At 33.6% G+C, this 26,377-nt stretch overlaps 3 protein-coding genes across 4 annotated transcripts; 2 read left to right on the top strand and 1 right to left on the bottom strand.

The window, feature by feature from the left end:
• Window positions 1-220: 220 nt before the first annotated feature.
• On the bottom strand, window positions 221-14,258 carry LOC149485078 (cell division cycle and apoptosis regulator protein 1-like). The gene is made up of 15 exons (XM_089699787.1): window positions 13,429-14,258; window positions 11,235-11,383; window positions 10,835-11,060; window positions 10,460-10,749; window positions 9,760-10,099; window positions 9,345-9,504; window positions 8,903-9,231; window positions 6,091-6,261; window positions 5,131-5,418; window positions 4,387-4,622; window positions 4,047-4,149; window positions 3,587-3,701; window positions 2,049-2,284; window positions 1,497-1,612; window positions 221-1,201 (listed from the first exon to the last, which is right to left on the bottom strand). Exons 1-15 carry the CDS (start codon window positions 14,083-14,085, stop codon window positions 1,030-1,032), a joined length of 3,588 nt encoding a protein of 1,195 aa, XP_089555913.1. The 5' UTR covers window positions 14,086-14,258; the 3' UTR covers window positions 221-1,029.
• On the top strand, window positions 7,196-8,389 carry LOC149485079 (uncharacterized). Its single transcript, XM_089699854.1, has one exon. It carries the CDS (start codon window positions 7,196-7,198, stop codon window positions 8,309-8,311), a length of 1,116 nt encoding a protein of 371 aa, XP_089555980.1. The 3' UTR covers window positions 8,312-8,389.
• A 4,124-nt stretch (window positions 14,259-18,382) lies between the features above and the next one.
• LOC149485077 (uncharacterized) lies at window positions 18,383-26,377 on the top strand. 2 transcript variants are annotated; one of them, XM_089699853.1, is made up of 5 exons: window positions 18,383-18,765; window positions 19,221-19,281; window positions 20,322-20,530; window positions 24,947-25,109; window positions 25,931-26,377. In XM_089699853.1, exons 1-5 carry the CDS (start codon window positions 18,597-18,599, stop codon window positions 26,013-26,015), a joined length of 687 nt encoding a protein of 228 aa, XP_089555979.1. In that variant the 5' UTR covers window positions 18,383-18,596; the 3' UTR covers window positions 26,016-26,377. The 2 variants fall into 2 exon arrangements, with proteins under 2 accessions (XP_089555979.1, XP_089555978.1); XM_089699852.1 differs by having other exon boundaries at window positions 24,938-25,109.

The raw sequence follows: 26,377 nt of genomic DNA, 5'->3' as shown, positions 1-26,377 counted from the left end.
TAAAAATGTATTATTCTACTATAGCTATTAACTAGTTATAAGACATTTATATAGAAAATGAAAAATTACTTCATAATCGATTCCAATAGAAATCATGCTGTTTAGTCTGTTCTCAATAGTATAAGGAAACTAGTGTACCATGAGAAAGAATTTGTATTTTATTAAGTTCAGTTAATTGTCTTATATAAGAAATAGAGGAGGTATTCAGAAATAAAACGACTTTTTCACCATATTGTATGTAATTAAATGCTAGTTTCTTACACGTAATTAATTTACATTTATAATTAAATTAATATATGCTTACTGTGTACACAATAAACGAATATACTAAAATAGTGTTTTAATCAATCAACCTTAATAAAACCCAATAATGGTTCAGGACATGGTTTAAGATAGATGTTACATAGGAATGCTGCTTATTATAAAAAAGAAAACAAAATCGTGCGTTTCCATCATAATGATAAGTTTCTTAGAACGATCTGTAGCAATTTTTTTATATTATTGTAACTTGAATGATAAAAACATCTAGTTATTATTGTCATTGAAATATCTTTGGAAAAGAAAATGAATATATTACCCGCGCAAAAGAATTTCTGTTTCTCTCTTATCACAAACCTCAATACAGTATCATTCCATCTCACAAGGTAATTTTTATCAATTTTAGCAATAATTGCAAAAAATGACAAAACATGGAACCATAGATAAACAAATTTCACTTTAGTCAAAATAATGAGCAAGCAAGTTTGAATTTAAAGTAATTATTTTTTGCACAAAATCACCTTGTGAGATTTGACCACAAGTTTTATAAACAGTCTATTTGCGAGTTATTGCTATTGAATAAACTTCTTAATATTGTTTCTTATAAAAATTAAGTATACATTATCCGTACTTAGGAAAAAAGCTGTGTTGAAATGTCACTAAGTATAAGCTAATAAAGTCCAAAATCTTAAAATAAAGAAGTTTCCACGAGTTAAACAAAACTATGTATATCCGTAATAGAAATGAATTGGCTTATAATTAACTCAGAATTTATTCCTTATCATCAATTTCCATATTTTCCGAAGTAACAATGTCTTTTTCCTTATTTTCATCGTCCGCTTTTTGTTCTGCTTTTACTTCTTCCTTGGTTTCCTTGGTGTCTGTGCTTTCAGCACTTTTAACGCTATCTGATGCGACTTCGGGTTTCTTCTCTTTTTCTTCCCTGAAATTATTTTAAATTATTAGATTCTTTGTACATTAAATAAACCGTTTTCCTTTTCTAGGGAACATGTTGGGATCATGGTTGCAACAAGACATTTACCCAAAAATATAACGTCATATCATGTAATATATTTACATTCAATATTAATTTGTTTCATGGGTTTCACGCATTTCATTTTCATTTTCTATTCAGTTCTTACAGCATTACGTAAAAACTAAACTCAGACAGTTAACAGAAGTATTAACAAGTATTGAAAATACATCTTTCTGATTCAATGCAAAAAAATTATACTCACTTTGTAGGTCCGTTAACAACTTCTACGACGTCATCATCTTCATATTTAATGTTAACGACGGCATCCACTTTAGTCTTTATGCTCTTCAATGCCGAGTGGAATATTTTTGAACTAGCCTAAAATCAAGGAAAGAGAATAAATTATTGCAGGAAAAAAATAAATAAACGCAGTTTAAATAAATTTTGGGATTGAAGTTAATGAAATGTAGAAAGATTTGTGGCTATTAAATTGTGGTTTTGTGTTGTACATGGTGTATTCAAGTGTAAATATGTATTTATGTATTCAGAAATAAAACGAGTTTTCACCATATTGTATTAATACAGGAAGATTGTAATTATTACAGGAAAAATATAAATAAACACAGTTTAAATAGATTTTGTGGCTATTAAATTGTGGTTTTGTGTTGTACATGGTGTATTCAAGTGGAATTAAGTGTGTAACAAATTGTAATTTAGAAAACGCACGCGGGAGGCTAGGTATCAACAACAACTTTCCGCATACGTCAATCCCACGTGTTAAAATGAGCACAATACTATAAAGGTGCTCACTCACCATGAGCGAGGCGATGCGCGCGCGCGCGGCGGCCAGGCTGTTGGCGGCGTCGTGCAGGCGCTCGTGCGCGCCGCGCTCCGCCTGCTGCGTGTGCGCGGCGGCGGCGCGCGCGGCCCGCGCCTGCGCCTGCGCCGCCTGCAGCGCGCCCCGCAGCCGCGCGCGCTCCGCCTGCCCGCGCGCCGCGCTCGCCACCAGCGCGCCCACGTCCACCACCAGACCCTTGTACGACACCACGCCTGAAGACAAGCGCACAAGTTGCTATACGATCCGTCTATAGTCTGTCCACTATAAGAATTGCTCTTTGACAGCTCGACGGGTGATACCAGAAGTGATGTACAAAAGATTATCGATTGTGATACCATTTCAATTATAAATTCAAAATATTATCATAAATCGAATCAGGTACGTAAATAATAATTACAACGTAAACATACTAATAAGATATGTAATAATAAGACCACAAATCTATGCATTTTATGTTAAAACTAAACTAATATTTTATTATTAATTATTGGTTTCTATCTTACAATTTGGTTGTCTTTAAGTTTAAAATTATATAACATAATAGAAGAGTTTTTCTGCATCGGATACATTTTACAGAGTATTTCTATCGATTATTATAATCTATCGACCCATCATTAATTCTGTGTAGACATAACTAAGTGGGCAGGACCTGTCCAAGAAGCTTATATCTAATACACTGGAGATTTCAGTATGAACATTAACTTGTAACAAGAAAACATGACCTTGAATGACACCTGTATGTTTTTTTATCCCTTTCACACCTAACTTTGCTAAAGTGGGTGTGAAAGTATGTTTTTTATCCCTTTCCAAGTTAGGTGAACTTGGCTAAAGTGGGTGTGAAAGGGATAAAAATATGTTTTTTTATCCCTTTCACACCTAACTTGGCTAAAGTGGGTGTGAAAGGGATAAAAAACATACAGGCGTCATTCAAGGTCATATTTTCTTGTTACATGTTAATGTTCATACTGAAATCTCCATTAGATATAAGCTTCTTGTATACAACTATCAGTTTTAACACTAGACATAGACAAACTCCCTTTATTGGGTGGGGCAATAAATAAATAAGAAAGGCTCTCTGCATATCACAGTTTTTTTTATCTATACTAATATTATAAAACTGAAAAGTTTGTTTGAACGCGCTAATCTCAGGAATTACTGGTCCGATTTGAACCAGAACCATCATTTTCTTCCAGTTTTAGATAGACTATTTATAAAGGAAGGCTATAGGGTATATAACATCACACTAAGACCAATAGGAGCGGAGCAATGCGGGTAAAACCGCGTGGCATAGCTAGTTCTTACATAAAATTTAAAAATAAACATTTATCTCATTCCTGTGGAACATGTATGATAAAAAGGAAGCCAAGTCTGATTTTTTGTTAAAAGAAGTTAGTTTGCAATTCAAATTGTTGAATCAAAAATAGATAATATGAAGACATTTTACTCCAAATAATTTCAACATGATAATTATATACATATTTACAACGATAATAATAATAAAATTGTGCACAAACCAGTTCCACTAACGTCCTTGGTGGCCACCGATGATTCCGAATCTTCTTTGTCTTGCACAAACACAGGAAGTAAATTGCGGTTTCCGGACGCTATTACTGCTTCTAACTCCGCTATCTGTTGTGTTAAAAATTTACTCATTAAACAATTGTTTTTAGGGCCGATTTTTCAATGCTTGGATAAAACTTATTCGTCGAATAATGTATAAAACTACCATTTTAAAAACGTATTCTAATTGCCCGTATTTGACAGTTTACGTGACATTTTAATATTATCGTGTAATACTAATTTATTGGACAGATAAGTTTTATCCAAACATTGGAAAATTACACAATATTTTTTTCTCAATTTTTTAAAAACCAAATAAATGAATATGAATATTTTTAAATAACAAATGAATATGAACATTTTTAAGTGTTGTAGTTTTAAGTTTTTTTTTTTTACTTTATGCATTGCACTTACATGTGGAGGCACTTCATTGCTAAGAATGGTGGTGTCTAGGGGAAGGTCTTGCATAGCTTCCACTGATCCTGAAGCCAAATCTTTGATTGCTTGAAGCAGAGTCCTGTTTGTAAATGGAATAAAATATTATTTATCATCATAATATTTCAATGAATGACATTTTGGCTAATAAAACGATTTATCATTAAACATTTTCAGATTTATTATTACAAACTAAATTAAATAGTTGTTATATTTTAGTCAGCAACCATGGCAAGAATTAATTAAATAACAATGTCACCCAGAAATATAACTTTCTATTCAATAACAGCATCACTAATAAATACAACATAAAACTTACTTATAACTGAAGCTATCCTTAACGCATACTTTTTCGAGTACGGCTCGTATCTGTGATCTCGACAATTGTAAGCCGAGGCTCATGAACAGATTCTGTAGGTCCTTCTTAGTGATGTTTCCACCGCGAGATGTATCGAAATACACAAGGGATAGTAATAGATACGGGTCAGGGGGTAATTCTACGCCGCGGCTGCGACGCTTCGGCGAGTTGCTGCGGTCGTCGTCACTATGGGACTCCTGTCAGAGGAATTTATGATAAAATTATTATTTCGGATTATCTATACTAGTATTAGTAAGCTGAAGAGTTTGTACGCACTAATCTCGGGAACTACTGATCCGATTTGAAAAATTCTTTCGGTGTTAGATAGCCCATTTATCGAGGAAGGTTATAGGCTATATTTCATCACGCTACGGGCAACAGGAGTCGAGCCACGGGGGTGAAACCGCGCGGAGCAGCTAGTAATAGATATAGTTGCAACTTTCAATTTAGTTGGCACTTGGAAGAAGGTATAAATTTTATAAGTTAGAATTGAAAAGTTGCCAACATTGGACTTATCACCATAATGTCCTAACATTTATATGATTAACATTCTCAATAATATAATCAAATTAAATATTTTACATTTTAAATCAATTTCATTTAATTTTGATGTAAGTGTTTCCAACATATTTTGAAAGATATTAAGATGGATGCTGATGAAGTGTGGCACAAAAACTTTCATTAGTGGAATTATTAAAAACTCACGCGTCTATCGCGACGTCTGGCATCGCGTCTGTCATCTTTTTTGTCTTTATCCTCCTTCTTGTCCTTGTCTTCTTTCTTATCTTTGTCATTATCTTTCTTCTCTTCCTTTTTCTCATCTTTTTTGTCTTCTTTCTTTTCGTCTTTTTTATCGTCCTTTTTCTCAGCCTTTTCTGTAACCTTTTCCTTAACCTCTTCCGTTCTTTCGGGTAGAGTGTACAGAGTTTTGTAAATGTAAAAACCGAAGTCGCGCATGAGCATTTCATTGAAGAGTTCGGCGAATACAAAGAGCTAAAAAGCAAGTGATATTTTATAACATAAAATATTATTAAGTTGTTATTTGTAGGGATGTAACGATACCGATACCGATATATCGGCCGATATAATCGGCATGCCGATATATCGGTATCGCCGATTATAAAACAACCGATACCGATATCAAACAATTCAAAAAACCGCGCCCAATGAACGATGCGGGAGGCCGCCCGCGCGTGCGCACTTTGTTTTTTGAAAAAACTACCAATAGTAAACTTTTATTAGGAATTGATTGTATGTGTTTATCTTAAAGTTTAACTGACTTTGCAAAATAATAATACTAAAATAAATGGTTTTCTTTTTTTTTTATTTGGCATTGTTATTTAAAAGAATACGACTTACAGTTGAGTCTCTGTTAAATGTTGGTAACTTTTATGCATAATTCACTATTTATTTTTCAACCAAGCCATCAATATCGGTATCGGTATCGCCGATATTTGATTACAAATATCGGTATCGGTATCGTATCGGCAAAATCATGTATCGTTACATCCCTAGTTATTTGAATGTTCAAGAAACAAATACAAAGTGGAAGAAAACCATAGTACTTTTATTATTGAAACTAAGTTAACAATTATTAGTATGACTTTAAAAATTAAACTACACATTTAATGTTTCAAAAATAATGCTGAAAATCAATGTACATACCTCAAAACTGTGTTCTTTATTATCTGTGACACGGTAGTCAAGCAAAAGGGAAAGTGTAGCAACACTGCATCCGAACTTGCCACCTTTCGCTGCTGCCGATGGGTGCACTATAATGTGGGCGTTTGTGGGCAGCTCGTATTTATTCTTTAGTACCTGCTTCTCTTTTTCCAGCTAAATATAAATATAAATATACATACTAATATTATAAAATATGCGAAAGTAACTCTGTCTGTCTGTCTGTTACTCAATCACGCCTTAACTACTGAACCAATTTGCATGAAATTTGGTATAGAGATATTTTGATACCCGAGAAAGGACATAGAATAGGTTTTATCCCGGAAATCCTACGGGAACGGGTTTTTCTTTGAAAACGCGGGCGAAGCCGCGGGCGGTAAGCTAGTATTAATATAAGTTAAAAGGAATATTATCTGATAACTTGTTAAGATAGAAATAGAGACTACTTCAAAGTAAAAAGTATCAAGCTTCCTAGTTCCGATGCCAAAGTAAATGTATTTAATGTTTGTGTAAAGTAAAAAAGCATATATTATTTTAAATTGTCAACTTCTTATTAAATCCATATCAGTCAAAGTATGTATACTGCCCTGCTAAGCGCAAAAGCGGTATCTCAAAAAAAATCGTAAAATTGATTTTTATGCCATCGGATAGCTTTAAAAAATACGCATCTACTGGACTAAGCCATTTAGCACTATCTTGTTCAAAACGTATGAAAAAACCTTAAGAAAGATTTTTCTATCTCAGTTTTACCATATATCACTAAGGGTGTTAGAGGTATATTAATATTACGTAGGCAACCAGCCGCAAATTTAAATATCGCTAAAATTCTTAAATAAATACACAACTTTTGCTTAGCCGATAAGCGGTAAGTAGGATGAGTAAAATCAGTAATGAGTTACCGCTATAATGCTTAGTATTTTAATGCTTGCATAATACGCAAATTGTTTTGAATTAGTGAGATACGGTTGCAATAGCAAAATTAAATTAGCCCTTATGGTTTTACTGGATAAGATCGAATTTCTAATACATTTTACAGTGATTTATCCCTGCCCTTGGCAAATTCGTTCGCAAATTCGTGTCGATGTGTGCGATGCATAAAGACTTTTTAGAAAAAAATCCGTCTTGCAAAGTATCTTACGATAAATATCGAGAAGTAGTCGCAGAATTAAATATTTCTTTTGTAAAGCTTGGCCACGAAGAGTGTGAGGACTGTGAAGAGTTCCGTTTACACGATGATACACATACCAAAGAAAACCTTAAAGAAGACTGTCTAGGTTGCACGAAGTGGAAAAGTCATAACAAACGGGCATACATGTCCAGAGAGCAGTATAAATTAGACAGTGAGCTAAATGAAACTGATACTGTTGTATATTCTGCTGATTTACAAAAAGTTATCATGCTGCCCAGGATAGACATGTTCAAAACTGCTATTTTTACTCATAGGATAGTGGTTTACAACGAAAGTTTCGTGCCAACTGGTCAAGGCCGAAAAGATTTGAGTGTTTTTCCTGTACTATGGTATGAAGGGTTGTTTGGACGTTCCAAAGCCGAAATTATAAGTGCATACTATCAATTTTTTATTTTTCATCGGGATAAAAAAAATATCATACTATGGGTTGATAATTGTTCCTCCCAGAACAAAAACTGGACGTTTTTTTCTTTCTTAATTTATATTATAAATTCTAAGGATATCAACGCCGACAAGATTGTCATCAAATATTTTGAATCCGGCCACACCTTTATGTCAGCTGATAGTTTCCATCATAGGGTAGAGCTGTCCATAAAACGCATGAAAAACAAAATTTATGATTTCGCAGATTTTTCTCAGGCAGTTAGCACTGCAGGAAAAGATGTAAAACTTAAAGAGATGAACATGCAAGACTTTTATGACTGGGATGATTATACCACACAATATGCACTGTCTCGAATTAAACCGCGTCCATATGTCAGCGAAATGGTTGAAGTTGAAGTTAAAAGAGGCAGTTTTGATATCACCTACAAAACAGGATTCGATCAAAATGCAATTACTGCTAGCATTATAGGAAAAAAAATTTTAAAAAGTCATGTCTTGCCTCCACCAAAAAAGAAAACTGCTCCGGAAGGAATTTCAAGAAACAAAAAAGAAAATATTTTGAAATCTTTTCAAAATATAATACCACAAAATAGAATGTCCTTTTGGAGAGAACTCCCTACTTTTGACTACTAAAATTCCTTCCAAAAACCGTTTGTTTTTAAATATTTTTTTATGTAATTTCAAATTTTAATAATAAAAAAACGTTATATATATACTTAAATGTTTTTTTTTTCAAATAATACATATTTTATTCGATAGAAAATACATTCCTTTTTGTATACACACATGTTTGAGAAGAGCTAACGAAAAAGCGGTATCTCAATTTTAATTCTATAGTTTACTAAGCGGTGTAACCGTATCTCATGAATAAAGTACATTATTATACATTTTTGATAATTTAACTAATGTGATAACAAATACACCCTATATAATATATAAATAATATTTAACAAATAAAAAAAACTATACATAAAGTATATATATAACTATTTTTACATAACTTCAATTATCTCAAAACTCGCTTTCTTTGAGTTACCGCTTTTGCGCTTAGTTGGGCAGTATATGCGTATGGTATTAATAGCAAAATTACAATTTAATAAATTTTCATGTATCAATGATTATCACAACTTTGAAAATGGTGTGAGTCCTCACTACGCACTATTTTCATTTACAAAACATACATCTAGGGATATCTTAATTTGAGAAAAATGTATTCTTTCTTACCTTCTTCTTTTCCTCCTCAATTTCCTTTTCAGTTTTGGGTTTATCTTTCTTTACAGCTTCTTTATCATCCTTATCTTTGGCATCTTTCTTTTCATCTTTGCCGTCTTTGCTGTCTTTTTCCACAGTTTTCTTCTCCGTGATTTGTGGAGTTTCCTCTACAATTATTTCTTCCTTCTTGTCATCGTCTTTAATTTCGATATTATCAGAAGGCTTCTCAGGTTCAGGTTCATCATCATCCACAACTTCCATCACGTCTTCGTTCTTAGAATCTTTTTCTTCTTCGGCTTTGATAAGTTTTGATAGCCGTGATACCAATTGCGCGCGTAATCCTATGTAAATAAATAATGAGGTATAATTTGACAATTATGGTGCATTAAATAAAAAATAGTCACATTAAAATTAAAAAATATATGTACATGTTTCGAATGTACAAAATATTTACCTTTACAGCTCACGTTACGCGCACGTAATTCTTGTCTCAGCTGGTCCACTTTAATTGTCCTCAAATCGATCTTGGAATAATGCGTAGGTTCAGGTTTGTCCTCCTCGTCATCATCATTCTCATCGATAGTTATCGTACTGTCATTGAGATCCTTATTTTCCTAAAAAATAAGAATTCATAAATAACCCTCGAAATCCAGCATCACCAATGCGTCAATTGACTTTAAAGAAAAAAAATTGTTTTAAATTTGTTTAAAATTAAAATTTAATTCCTATCCAAAAGCAAATAACTGAGTGCGTATGTTGAAGGCAGGACATCATTGCGTCAACAGTGCGGCGCAAGGCAGCCCGTGAGGTCCTCGTCATTCAGTAGCACACGCGGCAGGAAACAAAACGAAACAAAACTGGGAACAAACAATTTGGGATTTGTCCGCGTCGGCGTCCGCTGTCTGGCTCTGCGGCGTCTGCGGGGTCAGCGGGGTCGGCGGGGCCGACGGGGTCGGCGGGGCCGACGGGGTCGGCGCGGCGGTCGGGGCGGGCTCCTGCGGGGGTTGCGCGTCGCTGTCGCCGGACTCGGGCTCTTCGAGCGCTCTGACGGCAGCTTCGCCGGCCGCCTTATAATGATCTGTGAGCGTCGTCCACTCGACGCAAGAAGGCTGCACGGACCACACGTCGGGCAGGAACAACACCACACACTCGAGTCGCGATTTGCCGCCACTGCTCTCGCGCCAGTAGTAAAACTCCACCATTCGGTACCTGCGCGGTCAACAGTGTTAATAATAGATACTCACATACGGCTCCCAGCATGGACACACATCCTCTACGCGAATATAAGCAGCGTATCGGTAGGCCGGTACATCGCTCGGCATCCAATTACTTGCACCTTTACCGATGTACTACCACCTTTTTACTATCACATATTGAATGTGTGCTGTACCATGTTTCATTTCTCAGATAAAACCAAAAGTTTCTATATTTCACGATAAATCATATGAATAGATTGGATGATGAAGAACTTGTAGAATCTTTTGGTTTATATGTTAGAAAAATAAGACACAAACAGTCTGAAAGGTGAAGTGTCTTATAAGGTCGAAATATAACGAAATTAACACTTACCACTGTGTGCAATGAGATAAATCAATGCCAGTGAGAGCTTTGCAAGTTCTAATGGCAGTTTTGACTAAGACTCCGGGATCTTTGTCAGGATTTTCTCCATCATGTGAAGGACTCCATGGTCCACCTATAGCAAAATTTTCACCCCCTTTGCCTTTTTGCCCTACAAGGAATTTTATAAGCCTAGTGGGATGTAATGGTGTTTTACTACTACGTTTGTCCTTATCATCAGTTTTTGTAAGTCCACATTTTTGATAAAGTGTCTCCAGTGTTGGCATACTAATAAGCATAACCTAAAATAAATAATTAAGTATTAGTATAGCACATTATTAACTATTTAAAGGAGCAATTATTGAAAAAACTAAAACATTATAATACCTTAGCTGAAAATCGATAATCTGCATCAGGTGGTTCAAGTATAGCATCATTTGTATTGGGATTAGGTATATCCTTGTCCATTATATGGTACTGACATGTGTTGTTCAAAGAAAATGGTGTCTGAGGTGGGAACGTTTCACCCCACTTAACATGGGCATTGAAGAAATCAGATGGTACATATAGATTATTGTATCTTTGAGATAATGCTGGTACATCCAACTTTTGACTGCAATAAACATTCAAGTATTAATTAAAGATATTACAATTAATAAAAAACATAATGATGAATGATATCCAAAATTTGTTATAGAGTCCAAATTTTCTGGTATACCTAAGCTGTAATTAATTTCCAACATTTACTTTTACCGTTTTCAGTATTATAATTTAGTATAATACTTACATATCAAGTGGAATCCTTGGTACTCTCACCATATATTTGACAGGGGAAGGTTGGTGTACCACAGGGCGTTTGCGTGGAGGTGAATCGCGACGATTGCGACTGTCGCGACGATCTCGGGATCGTGAACGGCTTCTTGTACGTGAACGTTTCTGCAAAATCACTCTAATATTACACATAAATGCTATACCAAATTATGTAATATGTTATAAATGATATTCCTTCCAAATTCTCTTGTTAAGAGAGATGTAGTTATGTTAGTTAATGCAGTTTTTAATTTCATTAAATTAGTTATTAGATTATGATGGAAATATGTAATTAATTTTTGGGGTTCTGAACCTCAAAAGGAAAAAACAGACCCTAATAGGATCACTTAGTTGTGCATCTGTCTGTCAAGACCCTTTTTCTCAGGAAGGTGGAGGGATCAATCTGAAATTTTGCCAATGCAATCAAAAGATGCAGCTTCAAAATTTTGACCTTCACAAGGAAATAAAAACCTATAGTTTTAAATAATCAATGAACACATGAGTATTGAAATTTAGTAAAACAGTACAACTACAGGAAATATTATTGAGAGCATACATTTAACATTACAACATAAGAGTTTGCTTGGAGCCCTTGTGGTGCGAGTCCAACTCGCACTTAGTATATGATTACATAATATCAAATGCATGTGCTTTATTTTTGAGTTTCTCAAGTATGATATTCTTTATGTAGTTTCATATTATTTAATATTCTTATTGATTTTAATATGATATTGAATATGTATGATGGTAGAACACTTTTCCACATATTTAAATTTTCAAGTAAATCATTTATTTCAGAACATTACTTCAATAATTGATAACATAAAGGTATTTCTTTAGAAATTTGCGGCACGAATTAAGGGGGGGGAGGGGAGGGAAAGGGAGGGGGGAGGTAAGGGGAGACCCCCTATAAAGTGGGGGGGTGCGGAAACCCCCCCTTCTATTTTTTTTATATTTTTTTTTGAGATATATATACTAGCTTTTCGGCCGCGGCTTCGCCCGCTTCGTCTAAAACATAATAAATTATATACTAAAACCTTCCTCTTGAATCACTCTATCTATTAAAAAAAACCGCATCAAAATCCGTCGCATAGTTTTAAAGATTTAAGCATACATAGGGACATAGGGACAGAGAAAGCGACTTTGTTTTATACCATGTATGTAGTGATGTAGTTAGAAATATAATATATATCGAAGATTATGGGCTTTCTTGACTGCTCCGGCGCTGCAGAACGTGGTGCTTGCCCCCGTGTACCTCGTTGCAGGCAGGAGTCTTCACTCGCCTTCGTAGCTTCGGCTTTTTGGTCGCCTTTGGCGACCAGCCTCAGCCACTCCGGCTCGCTTGACTCTGCCTGCTCCTCAGCACACGCGGGCGCCACGCTCCTCCGCGCCTCCGACTTTTATAATACACTCTAGTGTATGACAGACAAGTACCACGTGGAATCGGGGTGGACAGATTCGGTTCTGTGATTAACAATTTGTGTGCAATATACATACAATAAAAACATTTTTTTAAATAATTATTTATTCAAATCTTGTATACATGTTTGATACAATTTACAATGGCAATGAATGGATCCATTTTATTTATTCCACCGAGCGTCTCCACATACTCTATAATATTATCACCGAAGTTTGCTGGGTGGTTATAGTTATCTTTTTTAAAAAATCTTTTTACATCATGCCACTGGGATTCAAATGGGTCAGAGGCAACAAATAGGTTGTCTGGGTCTGAGTGATTAACTTTTTTATGAACATATCCATATCCCCAAACAATCATATGCTCGCCAATAATCCATATGAATTGTTGTCCACTCAGAAACATGCTTTTGAATGAACTATGGTTTTTAATATGTACATTAAGACATTTGTTATCTCTTTCAAACACAATTCTTGTAGTTTTGCCAATGTAACTCAAACAATTTTGAACATAATCTCGAAAATTAAAAAAAAAGATTTCTCTGTAATTACATGTTTCCTCACGAAAAGCCGCTAATGTATGTTTCGGGGCATCATTATCGATCGATAAAAATTAAAATCGCGCCGAAATTCGTGCCGCACGTTTCTAAAGTCAACCCAACATAAACAACAGAAGTAGAACACCCTAAGGAGTTAGCTTAGAAAAATATTACACAATGACTTTAGAGAATTGAATGTTTACAATAACATACCCTATCATCTCTTCTTGAAGGGCGGTCGTCACGGCGATCATCACGTCGGGACATACTAGAAGATTTCTTTGGAGGTGGTACAGCATTATAAACATTCGATTTTGCATTACTTCCTTTCTGATTTGGGCCATTTTTAGGCAGAACCTGAACGCGAGTTGCATTCCATTTGAAAGGCATGTTGGGATTATATGTTGCTTCCACTAGAACTCTGTCGTTCAGCTTCGGAATGACTCCTTTAGCACAAACCGAAGTTTGGTAGAAAACATCATGATCCACAAATCCAAAATCATTGTGTGTTTTCGTTACAGTACCGGTAAAAACACGTTGCTCATTCCCTTGTGGAGTTTGATTCGTGTTATTTTGATACATATTTGCATTCATTGCACGTGGAGTAGGGTATGCTACAACATTACCCGGGTACATTTGACCTTGAGTCATTTGATTCATCGGCATTTGACCCGCCATCGACATCGCCATTCCACTTTGTGCTTGCATCATACTTGGATTAAACACAGCTTGAGTTTGTTGAAACGGCATCATGCCCTGTTGTGACATCATGGCATTCGGATCCATTATTTGCGGATTCATGCCGGTTATGTTTGTATTAACATTTGACCGAGCCCACGGCGGATTTTTAGTACCACTTCCGGATTGCATTTTATAAAACTAGTGCTTAATAATAACTGATATTTACTTTTAAAACCAATTTATAAAGATTTAAGTTTATTTAGAATTATGAAAAATATCACACACACAATCTCTTGATACGCGAGACGCGAACAAGGACGAATCGCAATTCGCGGGACGCGGGGCCGGGGGTGGGCAACCGTAGCAGCGTTTTAGTGTTACCAGCTTGAATAATTTAACAAGCGTTCATTTTAAAATACAATGTTTATGTCTGTGGTTTATGTATACATACTCGATCCGACCGCCTGTTGTTATCTTTTAACTTACCTACATATGTATTTGTTTAACCTTCTTTGTACTTTTCTATGTGGTGCGCAATAAATAATTTTTGCTTGTTTGTTTGTTTCACACTTTGTATATAGTATATTATTTTATTATCTGTGGAAGTATTAAATAATAATCTGTGTTCATTTTTTATTGCTCTGAGTTTTTCGCAACATCTTTCAACGAATCACGATCACGAGGTCTATTTTCATGTGATTAAAAATTTAAATCACACCCAGGGTGAAGACTTAGGTCATAAGTGAAAATAATGTGAAATAGAAAAATAATAATTGTAATATTGTTATTAATTGTACTATTGTAATCAATTGAACCGAAAAAAATAAAATCTTCACAAACACGTAATCTTGCAATTAAATATGAAATTTTAAAATTCGCGCCATACTTTGGTTAGCTTGTCTTGTCTATGTCGCACTGTGTTGAGCTGATGAGCTTGCTGATGGTAAATTACGTATAAAATCTCAATCATCTCAATCCATTGTAAAAGTCGTTAACTGTGGTCGTTAAGTATTAAATAAATCAAACGAATAATATAAAAAAAAACTATTCACCAATAATTATTATTTACTAATTATTATTCTTTTAGGTACAGAGTATGCAATAACACCCCAAAAAATTTTGATTTTGAAAATTAGTGGATGGAAATGGGATATTAATTTCGGAGATAAAATATAAAGGATTATAATTCTAGAATACGAACTACTACTACCTTACCTACGTACCTTATACGGTATACCTATATATAATTTATATAGTTTACCTCCAGAATTCTTAACAATGTTTGAATTCATTGGCAAAAAATAATGAACAACTACTGATTCATTTGAAAATTTGATGGTATTCATAATATCGCATATACCTACATATTTACAAAAAAAGTAGTACCTAGTACCTACCCACATGGTAGGTACTACTTTTTTTGTAAGTATGTAATGTAAGTTTTTAAATTATTTATGATTTATTATTCTAATCAAGTAGTTAGAGACGTTAGAGACAAATCCAACAAACAAAAAAATCTGTAAATTGTAAATGCTTAGACAATGTAAATGGTTCAACTAAGTACTAACATTATATGCGGTCATAAGTGGTCATACCTACACGACATTATTTTTTTTTTAAATATACCGGCCGAATTGAGATCCTCCTCCTTTTTTTGAAGTCGGTAAAAAAGCAATTTATGAAATGACGTAACTAAAAATGAGCGTAACTATGACTTCTAAAAAAAATAAGCGTCATTAATACACTTATATGATCACAGATCATATAAGTGTCATTACTTAAGTACTTTACTACTACTAGTACTTTACTAAGATCATTACTTATTAATATAAGTCAAGATAGCTAAGTTAATACATATAATATAATACCTATAAGCTGGATTGCGCGACTTTTCCTCCTAGAATGAGGTAAGAAGGCACTTACTTTGATACGAGAAAAAGAAAATATAAAAACGAATCAATTTTGAAGCTGGAACTCGTAAGACGCTTGGTAAGACGTAAGGCATTTCTTATTTTCTCTAGGAACCGTTGCCGTTGGTCGTGTGAGGTCGATAAAACTTTTCAGAAGGGAAATAACTTGGAAATAAAATCAGACGTTACTAGGCTTAGATACTAGGCAATGATATTAATTATTATTTAAATAGAAACAATTGTTACTAGGTATCTAGACAACTGTTTGGACATTCAGGTTCCGGTCCATTGAGATAATATGTAACATATTATTATCTCAATGTTCCGGTCCATTTCGGATCAGACTTTTTAGGGTTCCGTAGCCAAAATGGCAAAAACGGAACCCTTATAGTTTCGTCATGTCCGTCTGTCCGTCTGTCCGTCTGTCCGTCTGTCACAGCCGATTTACTCGGAAACTATAAGTACTACAGTGATGAAATTTGATGGGAATATGTGTTGTATGAACCGCTACAAAAATATGACACTAAATAGTAAAAAAAAGAATTGGGGGTGGGGCCCCCCATACATGTAACTGAGGGATGAAATTTTTTTTTTCGATGTACATACCCGTGTGGGGTATCAATGGAAAGGTCTTTTAAAATGATATAAAGTTTTCTAAAAAACATTTTTCTTAAAGTGAACGGTTTTTGAGATATCAGCTCTCAAAGTCGTAAAAAGTATGTCCCCCCCCCTCTATTTTTATAACTACGGGGTATAAAATTCTAAAAAAAATAGAGGTGATGCATGCTAATTAACTCTTTCAACGATTTTTGGTTTGATCAAAGTATCTCTTATAGTTTTTGAGATAGGTTGATTTAACTGTAATTTATTATATTTGCTGCTACGGAACCCTTTGTGCGCGAGCCCGACTCGCACTTGGCCGGTTTTTTTTTTAGTTTTTTAATTTTGTTATACTTCCACGTCGACGTGTCAAATCGTACAGAAATACAACAAACCAAAAAAAATCATTTAGAATCATTTTAGAATAATTTCTGTTATAATATCCTCTCTATCTACTCTCTATTGCTGATACTGAAAGCTGTACATAATATTAGTTACTTACCTACATAATAATACAGCTGTAGGTAGATGTTAGAGCTTTCCCTAGTTATCGACATAATATTGTAATTTATTGGATTGTCCATTAAAATTTACCCATATGTTTCAAGGCAGATGGCTTTATCATTACTTATTCTTTTATAATATCAAAATGGGTTTGTTTGAATTTGAATATTTCACCGTAGGTACGTGAGTCGTGTAGACTCGTAATATTTGTTTAGGTTCGAACAGCGAGATATATCACTCGGATAACTTGGGAGACGAATGTCGAATTCATTCAGTTGCCGGCAACTACGATCGTGGAAGCGCGTTTCACCGCGACTTTAGTTTTCCCGCGAAAGCAGATAACACACTTTTCTTATTTTCATTATAGCAAGGGATTGCTCTATTTTCTGTTTTTATGATTATTTAGATTCTATGAGTATTTTTACATAGATTGTGGATGGGTCAAGGTGCAGTGTATTAGAAATCGGGCATCATGCCAGTTTGTTTTGGTAAACATTGAGATATTAAAATACGTAATATTATAAGTCTGCTATGGTAGGGGTTTGACGCATTTGGTGCACTTCTCAACTTGTACACCATGCTCAAATGGTGAACTTAGCAACTGGTGCACTTCTCAAATGGTACACTTCGCAACTGGTGCTCTTCTCAATTGGTGCACTTCGCAAAATGTGCACTTTTTATCATGAGTGGAGATTTGGAAAAATTGTTTAAAAATGAAAGAATCTTTTGTTTTGCGTAGGTTATTTTCTTAAAAAATACAATCAACCTTTTAATTAGGTACACTCTTACTCAAACAATTTTCGATGATTTTTTTTCAATTTTCGATGATATTCTTAAAAAAATACAATCAACCTTTTAATTAGGTACACTCTTACTTAAACAATTTTCGATGGTTTTTTAAAAAATTCAATTTTATAAAAATTCACACGAAAGTTAAAAAAAAATGTAAGAAAGATTACAATATACCTACCTATCATATCTTTATTATGAACTTATGCTAAAAAATATTTTTTTTTTATTTAATGATAATGAATATGATTTCGAGGGACTTTTTTATATATGTAAAAAATAAAAATGTTGTAGTGTTTATGCAGAGTTTAATTAAAATTATTTATATATTTTATTATAATGATTTTGCAGTACTTAGGTAAATCTTTCTCACAATTTTTTTTATAACTTACGGGTGACTTTTATATGATCATTGAAAATTGTTTGAGTAAGAGTGTACCTAATTAAAAGGTTGATTGTATTTTTTAAGAAAATAACTTACGCAAAACAAAAGATTCTTTCATTTTTAAACAATTTTTCCAAATCTCCACTCATGATAAAAAGTGCACATTTTGCGAAGTGCACCAATTGAGAAGAGCACCAGTTGCGAAGTGTACCATTTGAGAAGTGGACCAGTTGCTAAGTTCACCATTTGAGCATGGTGTACAAGTTGAGAAGTGCACCAAATGCGTCAAACCCTATGGTAGCTCGGTATCTCGTACTATGATTGCTTACATATAATAAAGGGTACCTAGGTACTATAATTTCTAACCGCGCTATGTGATCTGTGAATATGTAAATCGTTGAACATACGTAGGTATTTAAAGTATTCAGAAATCAGACCAATAAGGAAATAACATATTCGAGCGATGTTATCGTGATATAATTAAATTAGAACTGTTATGAAGCTCTAATAGTATGACTGAAGAGTTGAAATCAGCTACCCAAGAAGGGTCAAGCCAAGTAGAGATCGAGCCAATAAGAAATGTAACCAAAAAAGTTCATGTGCCTCAGAAAACCTTGGAGTCGAGATTATGGGATCTTTTGCAGCCTGTAGCCAGATTATGGGGTCTCATAACGGCTGTAGGTAAGACGCATTTATCAACCTAAAACAATTTGAACATAAAAGTTAACTATGTTGATAAACATAGACCGTAACAGCTGACTGATTAAACGAAACGTTTTTATAAAATTTACGAGTGAATACTACCTATCGTATCTAATGATCATGCCAAAGATGGGACCGTTCTCGAAAACACGAATTTTGAATTTACCAATTATAATTTATGAATTATAAAGTATAAGTACCTACCTAGGTACATAAAGTATTAGATTCATTTATACAATAATAATTCACTAACTACCATTGAGATGTATGTTGCTAACTACTAGGTATTTTGTCTCGACCAAGAATATGTTGTTCTTCTCAAAACAATCCCGGGCCTAATCAATTTAATCACCAACAGTTTAATTTATTTCATGAATAAATCCCATTTTACATGAAAACATAATAATTGTAATAAATACCAACTTTTATTGCAGTAATGAGCGGTGCTGGGGCAGAGCTAACTGTATTGCAATACGACTTAGCACCGGCTTTGATGTAAGTACCTAAACTTTATTCCTGTTTTTAGAAAGCGTGTAACGAGTAGTAAATATTATCACACTATCACATCAATAGAAATAATTTGAATAATATAATTGTCTAGACTGTCTAGTCATGTTTTTGAAAAATGTGTACCGAAGTAGGTATTTAAAAATGCTAAACATTGATATTAAGCGTCTCGTGTTTACCATAATAGGTATTATGTAACAAAACTGGAATTAAAAATTAAATGAAATGTAATTTCCAAATTGGTAAACATTTAAGAGAAAGTTAGTGCGTTATTGTTTTGTTTTTCTTATCGTGGAGTTCATTGTAATTAATTGACTTCGGTGAATGGTCTAACTAGTAAGTAGACCCATTTAAGAAATGTCTATGATGTTGGTAGTTGGCAATTATACTTGCGTGCAATGTGCTTTTTTGTATTCGTGAAAGTAGTGACGGATTTACGCCTACTCCACCTGCTGGTTTAACCAATTTATAAGTTGCCCCCTTGACCATAGACTGTTAGGTACATATTATCAATTTATCATGCTAATTGTATAAGTAATGATAAGGTATTTGCCTAAATGTCGAGATTTGAGTTGGTAAGAAGTATTGATATGTCCATCAAAATTGAGATTTTCTATTAAAGCCTGTGATTAAAGCAATGTTTACAAGTAGGTACAGCGAGAGTCCGCTCCTTGGACATATTATTATAATGCGTCCATCCTGCAACTATTTTCTTAAATCGGCCTTCAGACTTGCATTGCTGGAAACCAAAACAGGGTTAATCCGGCCCTGTGTATCACTCACGTTATTTGCAGACATAAGCAATACATATCTCTATCCTGAGAAGTCTGGGGTCAAATTATGTTCCTATAAACAATTGTTCCAAGTGAATTATTCATTATATTCTATCGCAAAAAACGGTTCATACCGCTTTTCGCGACTTTGCCCGGGTAGACCCGAGCAGTTGTTTTCATAATTATAATTTATAATAATTATTGTATTTGTAGTTTGTACCTATATGTGGTGTAATCTGAATATTTTCTACACAGAGCCGGCGCTACCCTGGTATTTATTCTGGAGACTATGTGGGTAATAGCCCTATTCGTTGACCTATTGGGACGGCGGGGCGAGTATACACTGGGTCTTCGGTGTTGGGACTTCATGAGGTGGTCCTGTGGGAGGGCAAGGGCGCCATTCTACGCGTGTGCGGCCACTGCTCTATTGTTTGCCAACCTGACATTACTTACAACAATATCAGGTAATATTATTAATTAGGTATATTATATCATTTATTTATCTCAATAATTCTTCTTATTACCTCCTTACAACAGTATCAGGTAAACTGGTAATTGTCTATTGTCGCAGAAAATAAACAGGTATTAAAACAGTTATGCAATTGTTCGCTATAATCGCAGAATAAATATTTATATACGTACAATATGAAATGATTCATCATCAAAGGAAATTTTATAAGCAATAGGTAGGATATACTGGGTACGGTTGAAACAATTTCACTTATAACGACCATAACTTTGCTCTTTATAACCCGAGCGATGAAAAATATATGTTAAATAAAAGAGCATGTATCCAGGTCTATTAATAGGAGCTATGATTTTAGTTCCATGTGTATTATTTTTTATAGCAGATCAAATTAAAAAAAATGAATCCGATTTGTTTCAACCGTCCCCATACCCATATGTTAAATAAAAGAGCATGTATCTGTCTACTAATAGGAGCTATGATTTTAGTTCCATATGTATTATTTTTTATAGCAGATCAAATTAAAAAAATGAATCCGATTTGTTTCAACCGTCCCCATACCAGGGGCGGTTGAAACAGTGATTGGGGTCAGTTAAAAAATATGCGAATAATACAAAATATAGCATTAAAATATGTTTTATTGATTGTTTATTTTAAATCTAACAATAATTAAGTAACTCTTTTACAATAAGGTCTGCTCTCTAAATATGGTGACATACCTACAATCAAGACAGAAGTACCTACTCCTCATCTTCTGATGATATCTCCTTGTACATTTTTCTTTTTTGCTTCTTCGGTGTTACTTTTACATTTTCTTCCATCAAATTTCTTCCTTTTTCCTCTATCCAATCGCTTCTTCACTTACTTAGCTCTTGTTCGTTTCAATATTAATTCTTGCTCTTTTCTTATCTCTTCCTTATCTGATGTGTCAGTGTAAATAGTAGACTTCCTGAGTTATTATACCTTCTATTATTATACCTTCTATTGTTATATCCTCTATTATATCCATTTTTTTTATTTTCTTGCTCGCCAGAGTCATCTCGCATTCGAATTTACCTTAGAAGCGATTAATTGTGCTTCTTTGCCGCTTTTCGCAATGATCTCCGGTTTTCACTTCCTCATATGCGTCTTTGTAGTTTGATAAGTCTATTTATCTTCCCGAAATCTCTCTTAAAAGTACTATCGGCATCTAAAAATACAAAAAATAATTAAAACAATGTTTCAACCGTACCCAAAAAAAATGTTTCAACCGTCCCCAACTCCTACTTTAGGTAAAATACAGTTCTAGTAATTGTATCAACAATGATACACAAAAACTAGTAACAATGTCATATTCCACAAGATTCACTTCAAACAAAAACGCACACTTAATACTGTCACTTAAATAGAAACGCCAATAATTGGAAAAATCTCCAAGCAAAAATACTTACTTTTGGTCATACAAACATAATAGGGTCTTATAAAATCAGCTGAAGCGCGCGGAGATCGACGCAACATTGTGGTTCGTGTTTAGAACAGTTGTGCGCTTCACTTTCCCCTTGGACCCCTAACCCCCCCACCAACGGTTTGCGAGATATTCGTGTTGTTTCAACCGTCCTTTGTTTCAATCGTACCCAGTCTACCCTAATTGTAGTTGTCTTCCTTTAATGCCCAAGTGGTGTGACAACTACTTATTTAGTACCTATAACATTAAATTCTCGTAAAGGTAATATTTTCAATGTGTAAGTTTGGATGGATCATTTAAATATAATATTTCTTTCACAGCTATACCAAAACTATAAAAATGCAACAATATTAATTTTGTACAAAACAACACGTCTAAATTATATGCAACTAAAATTTGTAAAAAGTCTTATCTATCTAATTATTTCTATTCTTGCAAGGTCTAATCATTAACATACTTAATTATGTATCTACATATTTGAATTAATTTAAAAGCAATTAAGTTTTTTGTAGCCAATAAACACCTATAAAAATATACCTATAAATTCTGTGCAATTACAGGCAGTAATAACAGTATGTACATTATGTACATATACATACTGTTATTACTGCCTGTAATTGCACGTTTTATTCAATAATCATAGTCGTTTATAATTTAATATTTTATTGCATGTAATATTGTTTATCCAAATAATAAAAAAAATAAAAAATAAATAAAATTATATTTATTTGCCAAAAGAAGGTTATTAAAATATATACAGATTATGACAGCGGACCCCGCACTAGGCACAGCCTGTCTCGCGGGGCCATAAAACGATTATACAATAAAAATGGAGGTTCACATAGGGTCCAACACGTATAATACAATGCAACTTTGAACATCAGTACGGTATGGGCACTTAAAGTAATACACAGTAATAATAATAAAAGTTATATGCTTATTTATACAATTGTACAGTTAAAGTATTCTTAGGATCTGTTCTGTCTGCTTATAGTCTTTGGACACTAGAATGCTTATCAATTTAGATTTAATATTGAGTAATGTGAATTGCCGGAAGTTAACAAGTTTACTGAATTTGTTATACAAGAATGGGAACATAAAATTTTGAAAACGTTTGGAAAAGAAACATTTGGTCAATGGGGTTGGTGCTCTTAATAGCCGTTTCGAGTTATTTGTGTAAAAATTAGATTTTAAGAGTTTTTTGTGCATTGAGATGATTGCATGTAAAATATAAAGTCCTCTAACATTTAAAACATTAGCATCCCTGTAGAGAGACACTGTAGGATAGAATGGGGGCTTTCGCAGCATAACTTTTAAAATGGAACGGTGAGCTCTCTCTAGTTTGATAATAACCGAGGCTGAGGCGGCTCCCCATACAGAAATGCAGTAGGTTATTAATGATTGGCATAATACCTTATATATGGTCATAAGTTGGTGCTTATCAACTTTGGTTCTGAGAGTTTTCATTACATATATCAGGCGTCTTGTTCGAGTTGACATAGCGTTAATATGCTCATTAAAGGTGAGTTTTTCGTCCAGTATAACACCAAGGTATTTTATAGAATCTGACCTGGTAATTTGATCACAATTACAGCCGCTGCCAATGCTATCGTGGTGAGTAGATTTACCGCACATGTGAATGAAAAACTTTGGGAGAGATTTAGGAGCTGTTGCCCTGGTTTTATGAAAGCATAGAAATTTCGTCTTGGTAGCATTGAGGGAGAGGAGATTATTATTAAGCCACAACATAATTTGGGACATACCTTTTTGGCTTTTATGAAAAACTTCAGCCCAGCTCGGGCCATGAAATAAAATCGCAGTATCATCTGCATAACATATAATATTTGCATCGGTAGGAGGGAGAGAAATGAGATCGTTTAAATATATTAGAAAGAGGATCGGTCCGAGAATGCTTCCTTGGGGAACACCAAACGTGACGCGTAATAGGAGATGAATTCTAATTATAAAGATTGATTATAATTGTTTTATCAAATATAATAACAAGTACTTACCATTAAAATGCATGTAATTCACACGTAAGTACCTGCACCACTGATTGTAAGTACCATGCGTCATTAATACAATGATTTATATAATATGAACAATCATTCGCATTATTCTCATACTATTTGTATTCAGTATATTATGGCACTTGGCAGTATTAACATAAACTTTTTAACCGAAAAATCTTTTCTCTATCTACATAATTTTTCATACGGTACGTGATACGTCCTATTCAATTCCTATTGCATGCCATAATCGTAAGAATTTTCCCTCTATTAAAAAAAATCTCAATACGACGTTATTTTTTGCTCACGCTGCGGCAAAAAGGGAATTTTATTATTTCATTTACAAGTCTACTACAGTCTACACGCCTCTGATTTAATATCACAGGCTAAAGGTATATCGTAAAAAAGTTTTATAAAAACTTTGTTTTTGTGCCAAAAAATGAGGAAGATTCACTGAATGAATTTTATTTGACATGCTGGTGTATTTTGACCCTTAAATGATTATTTTAATATGAAATTCACGTCACGTATAATACTGTGATATCACGTACTCGGGTAATGTGAATAGAAAATGTCATATATCACATTTTTACATAAAAACCCTTGTAAAAATCCAACACAAATTTTCTTTTAAAACTTTCTCATATTGTGTTTCATTTTAAAATGATGCACCATGTGTACCTACCTGCTATGAAAGAGTGGTTTAATTAAAATTGTCTTGAAATATTTTCCAAGAACATGCAATTTTATATATTTCCTATTTAAAATTTTTTATAAAATATATTTCTTACTTTCATATTCATTCATAGAAAACACTTCACAAAATCAGAATAAAAATTGGTGGTCATTGGCATGTAGATACCATACGTTAGCAATATAAATATTCATTTATTTTCCAAAATATCGGATACTGTTAGTAAGTAGTTCTTAAGTTATGGACTGTATATACAAGTTTTTCTAGGTGGTATGCTGCTAATCCTAGCAGCCCTTCGCGCCGCAGTTCCATTCTCTCCCTACGCCAGCCACGGACCCCATTCGCCTAGAGCGGGGAGCTCTTTGCTCACCCAGCATGAGCCCAATCTGCCTGATGTTTATTATAATGCTGCCAATGCTACTGACGATAAGTAAGTATAAGAACGACGTTCCCCAAAAAAGCCGATGTTTCTCAATTCGTAGTGTATTTTTTTCTCTTTTTTTTTCAATGTTGTGTATAAAGATGACCCACTGTTTTAAGATTTGGAAGGCTATGTTCATCTTATAGGTTTATTCAAAGTTTGCAGAAAGAAAACTAAAATTATTTATTGGCTATTGTTTACAAATAAATGATTCAAATATATTATAGACTTCATTATGTCCTAGGTCACAGCTTTAATTACTTGTCTTATAATCCAGAATTTTTTACCTACTGCTAGTGAATTAATGATTTGATTAAAACGCTTATCGGAATATTATCGAGTCTTGTTCTGACATTACGGCCTTAGCTCTCGAGATATAAAGGAAAGCCCTGTTTGTATTGTATACATGTACTTACTTATATCTCCTTAGTACCTACAATTACATAGGATCACATTCAAATAATATGTTAAAATTTTTATTTGAACAAAAAGTTGGTTGGTTGTTAAAAAGCAGCGAGTGGTTTTCCACTTGCTGCTTTTTTTGACATTTTTAATTACTTAATAAAAATAATTTTTAAAAATAGATGATACATATTTAAAAATAGAATTATACGTCACCGGTTACATAAATAGAATTTGTGAAATTGCAAGATATAACTTATTATAATAATTTAAAGTTAGACAAGACGTATTTTATTTTTTATCTATTTATTTGAATGTGCATACGATGTTATAAAATATGTGCTCGTAGTCTTTCTATTAAAATATTATATAATATTTAAAAAAAATCGTGATTATATAATATACTATAAATTTTTTAAACTTTACAGGTGCGAGGAGATGACCGTCATAAACGTAAAAACTCCAAGTAAATCACGTTCCGTTACGCCCAAACCATCACTTTTGGAACTTTAGCTTATTTTATGACTTAAAAATTATTGGTACTTACAAATAAAAGATTTATACAAGTATGAAAAATCATATACTCATAATTATTGTAGATTGCATAATGCTGGTTATAATAACAATTAACACTGCATTAAATCATTTTTTTTATTGTGTAAAACGATAACCTAGGCATAGGTAATTAATAATTATATTCGTTGAAATAAGAAACTATTTATATTTAGCTACAAGTTTTATTTATTTTCTACTTTTACAATGTTTTTTGGTTTTTCTAAAATAAAACCATCTGTGATAGTTTAATTTCTACATTAGGATATCTGTCCCATGTTTTTGTATTTGAATTATGGTGTTTAATAAATATTCGAATGATA

This window comes from Colias philodice, chromosome 10 (genome assembly GCF_061535455.1).
Source record: "Colias philodice isolate Cphi_HAF_F1 chromosome 10, ilColPhil1 Martin Lab GWU primary, whole genome shotgun sequence".
Taxonomy (NCBI): Eukaryota; Metazoa; Arthropoda; class Insecta; order Lepidoptera; family Pieridae; genus Colias; species Colias philodice.
This window is presented reverse-complemented; position numbering and strand designations above follow the sequence as displayed.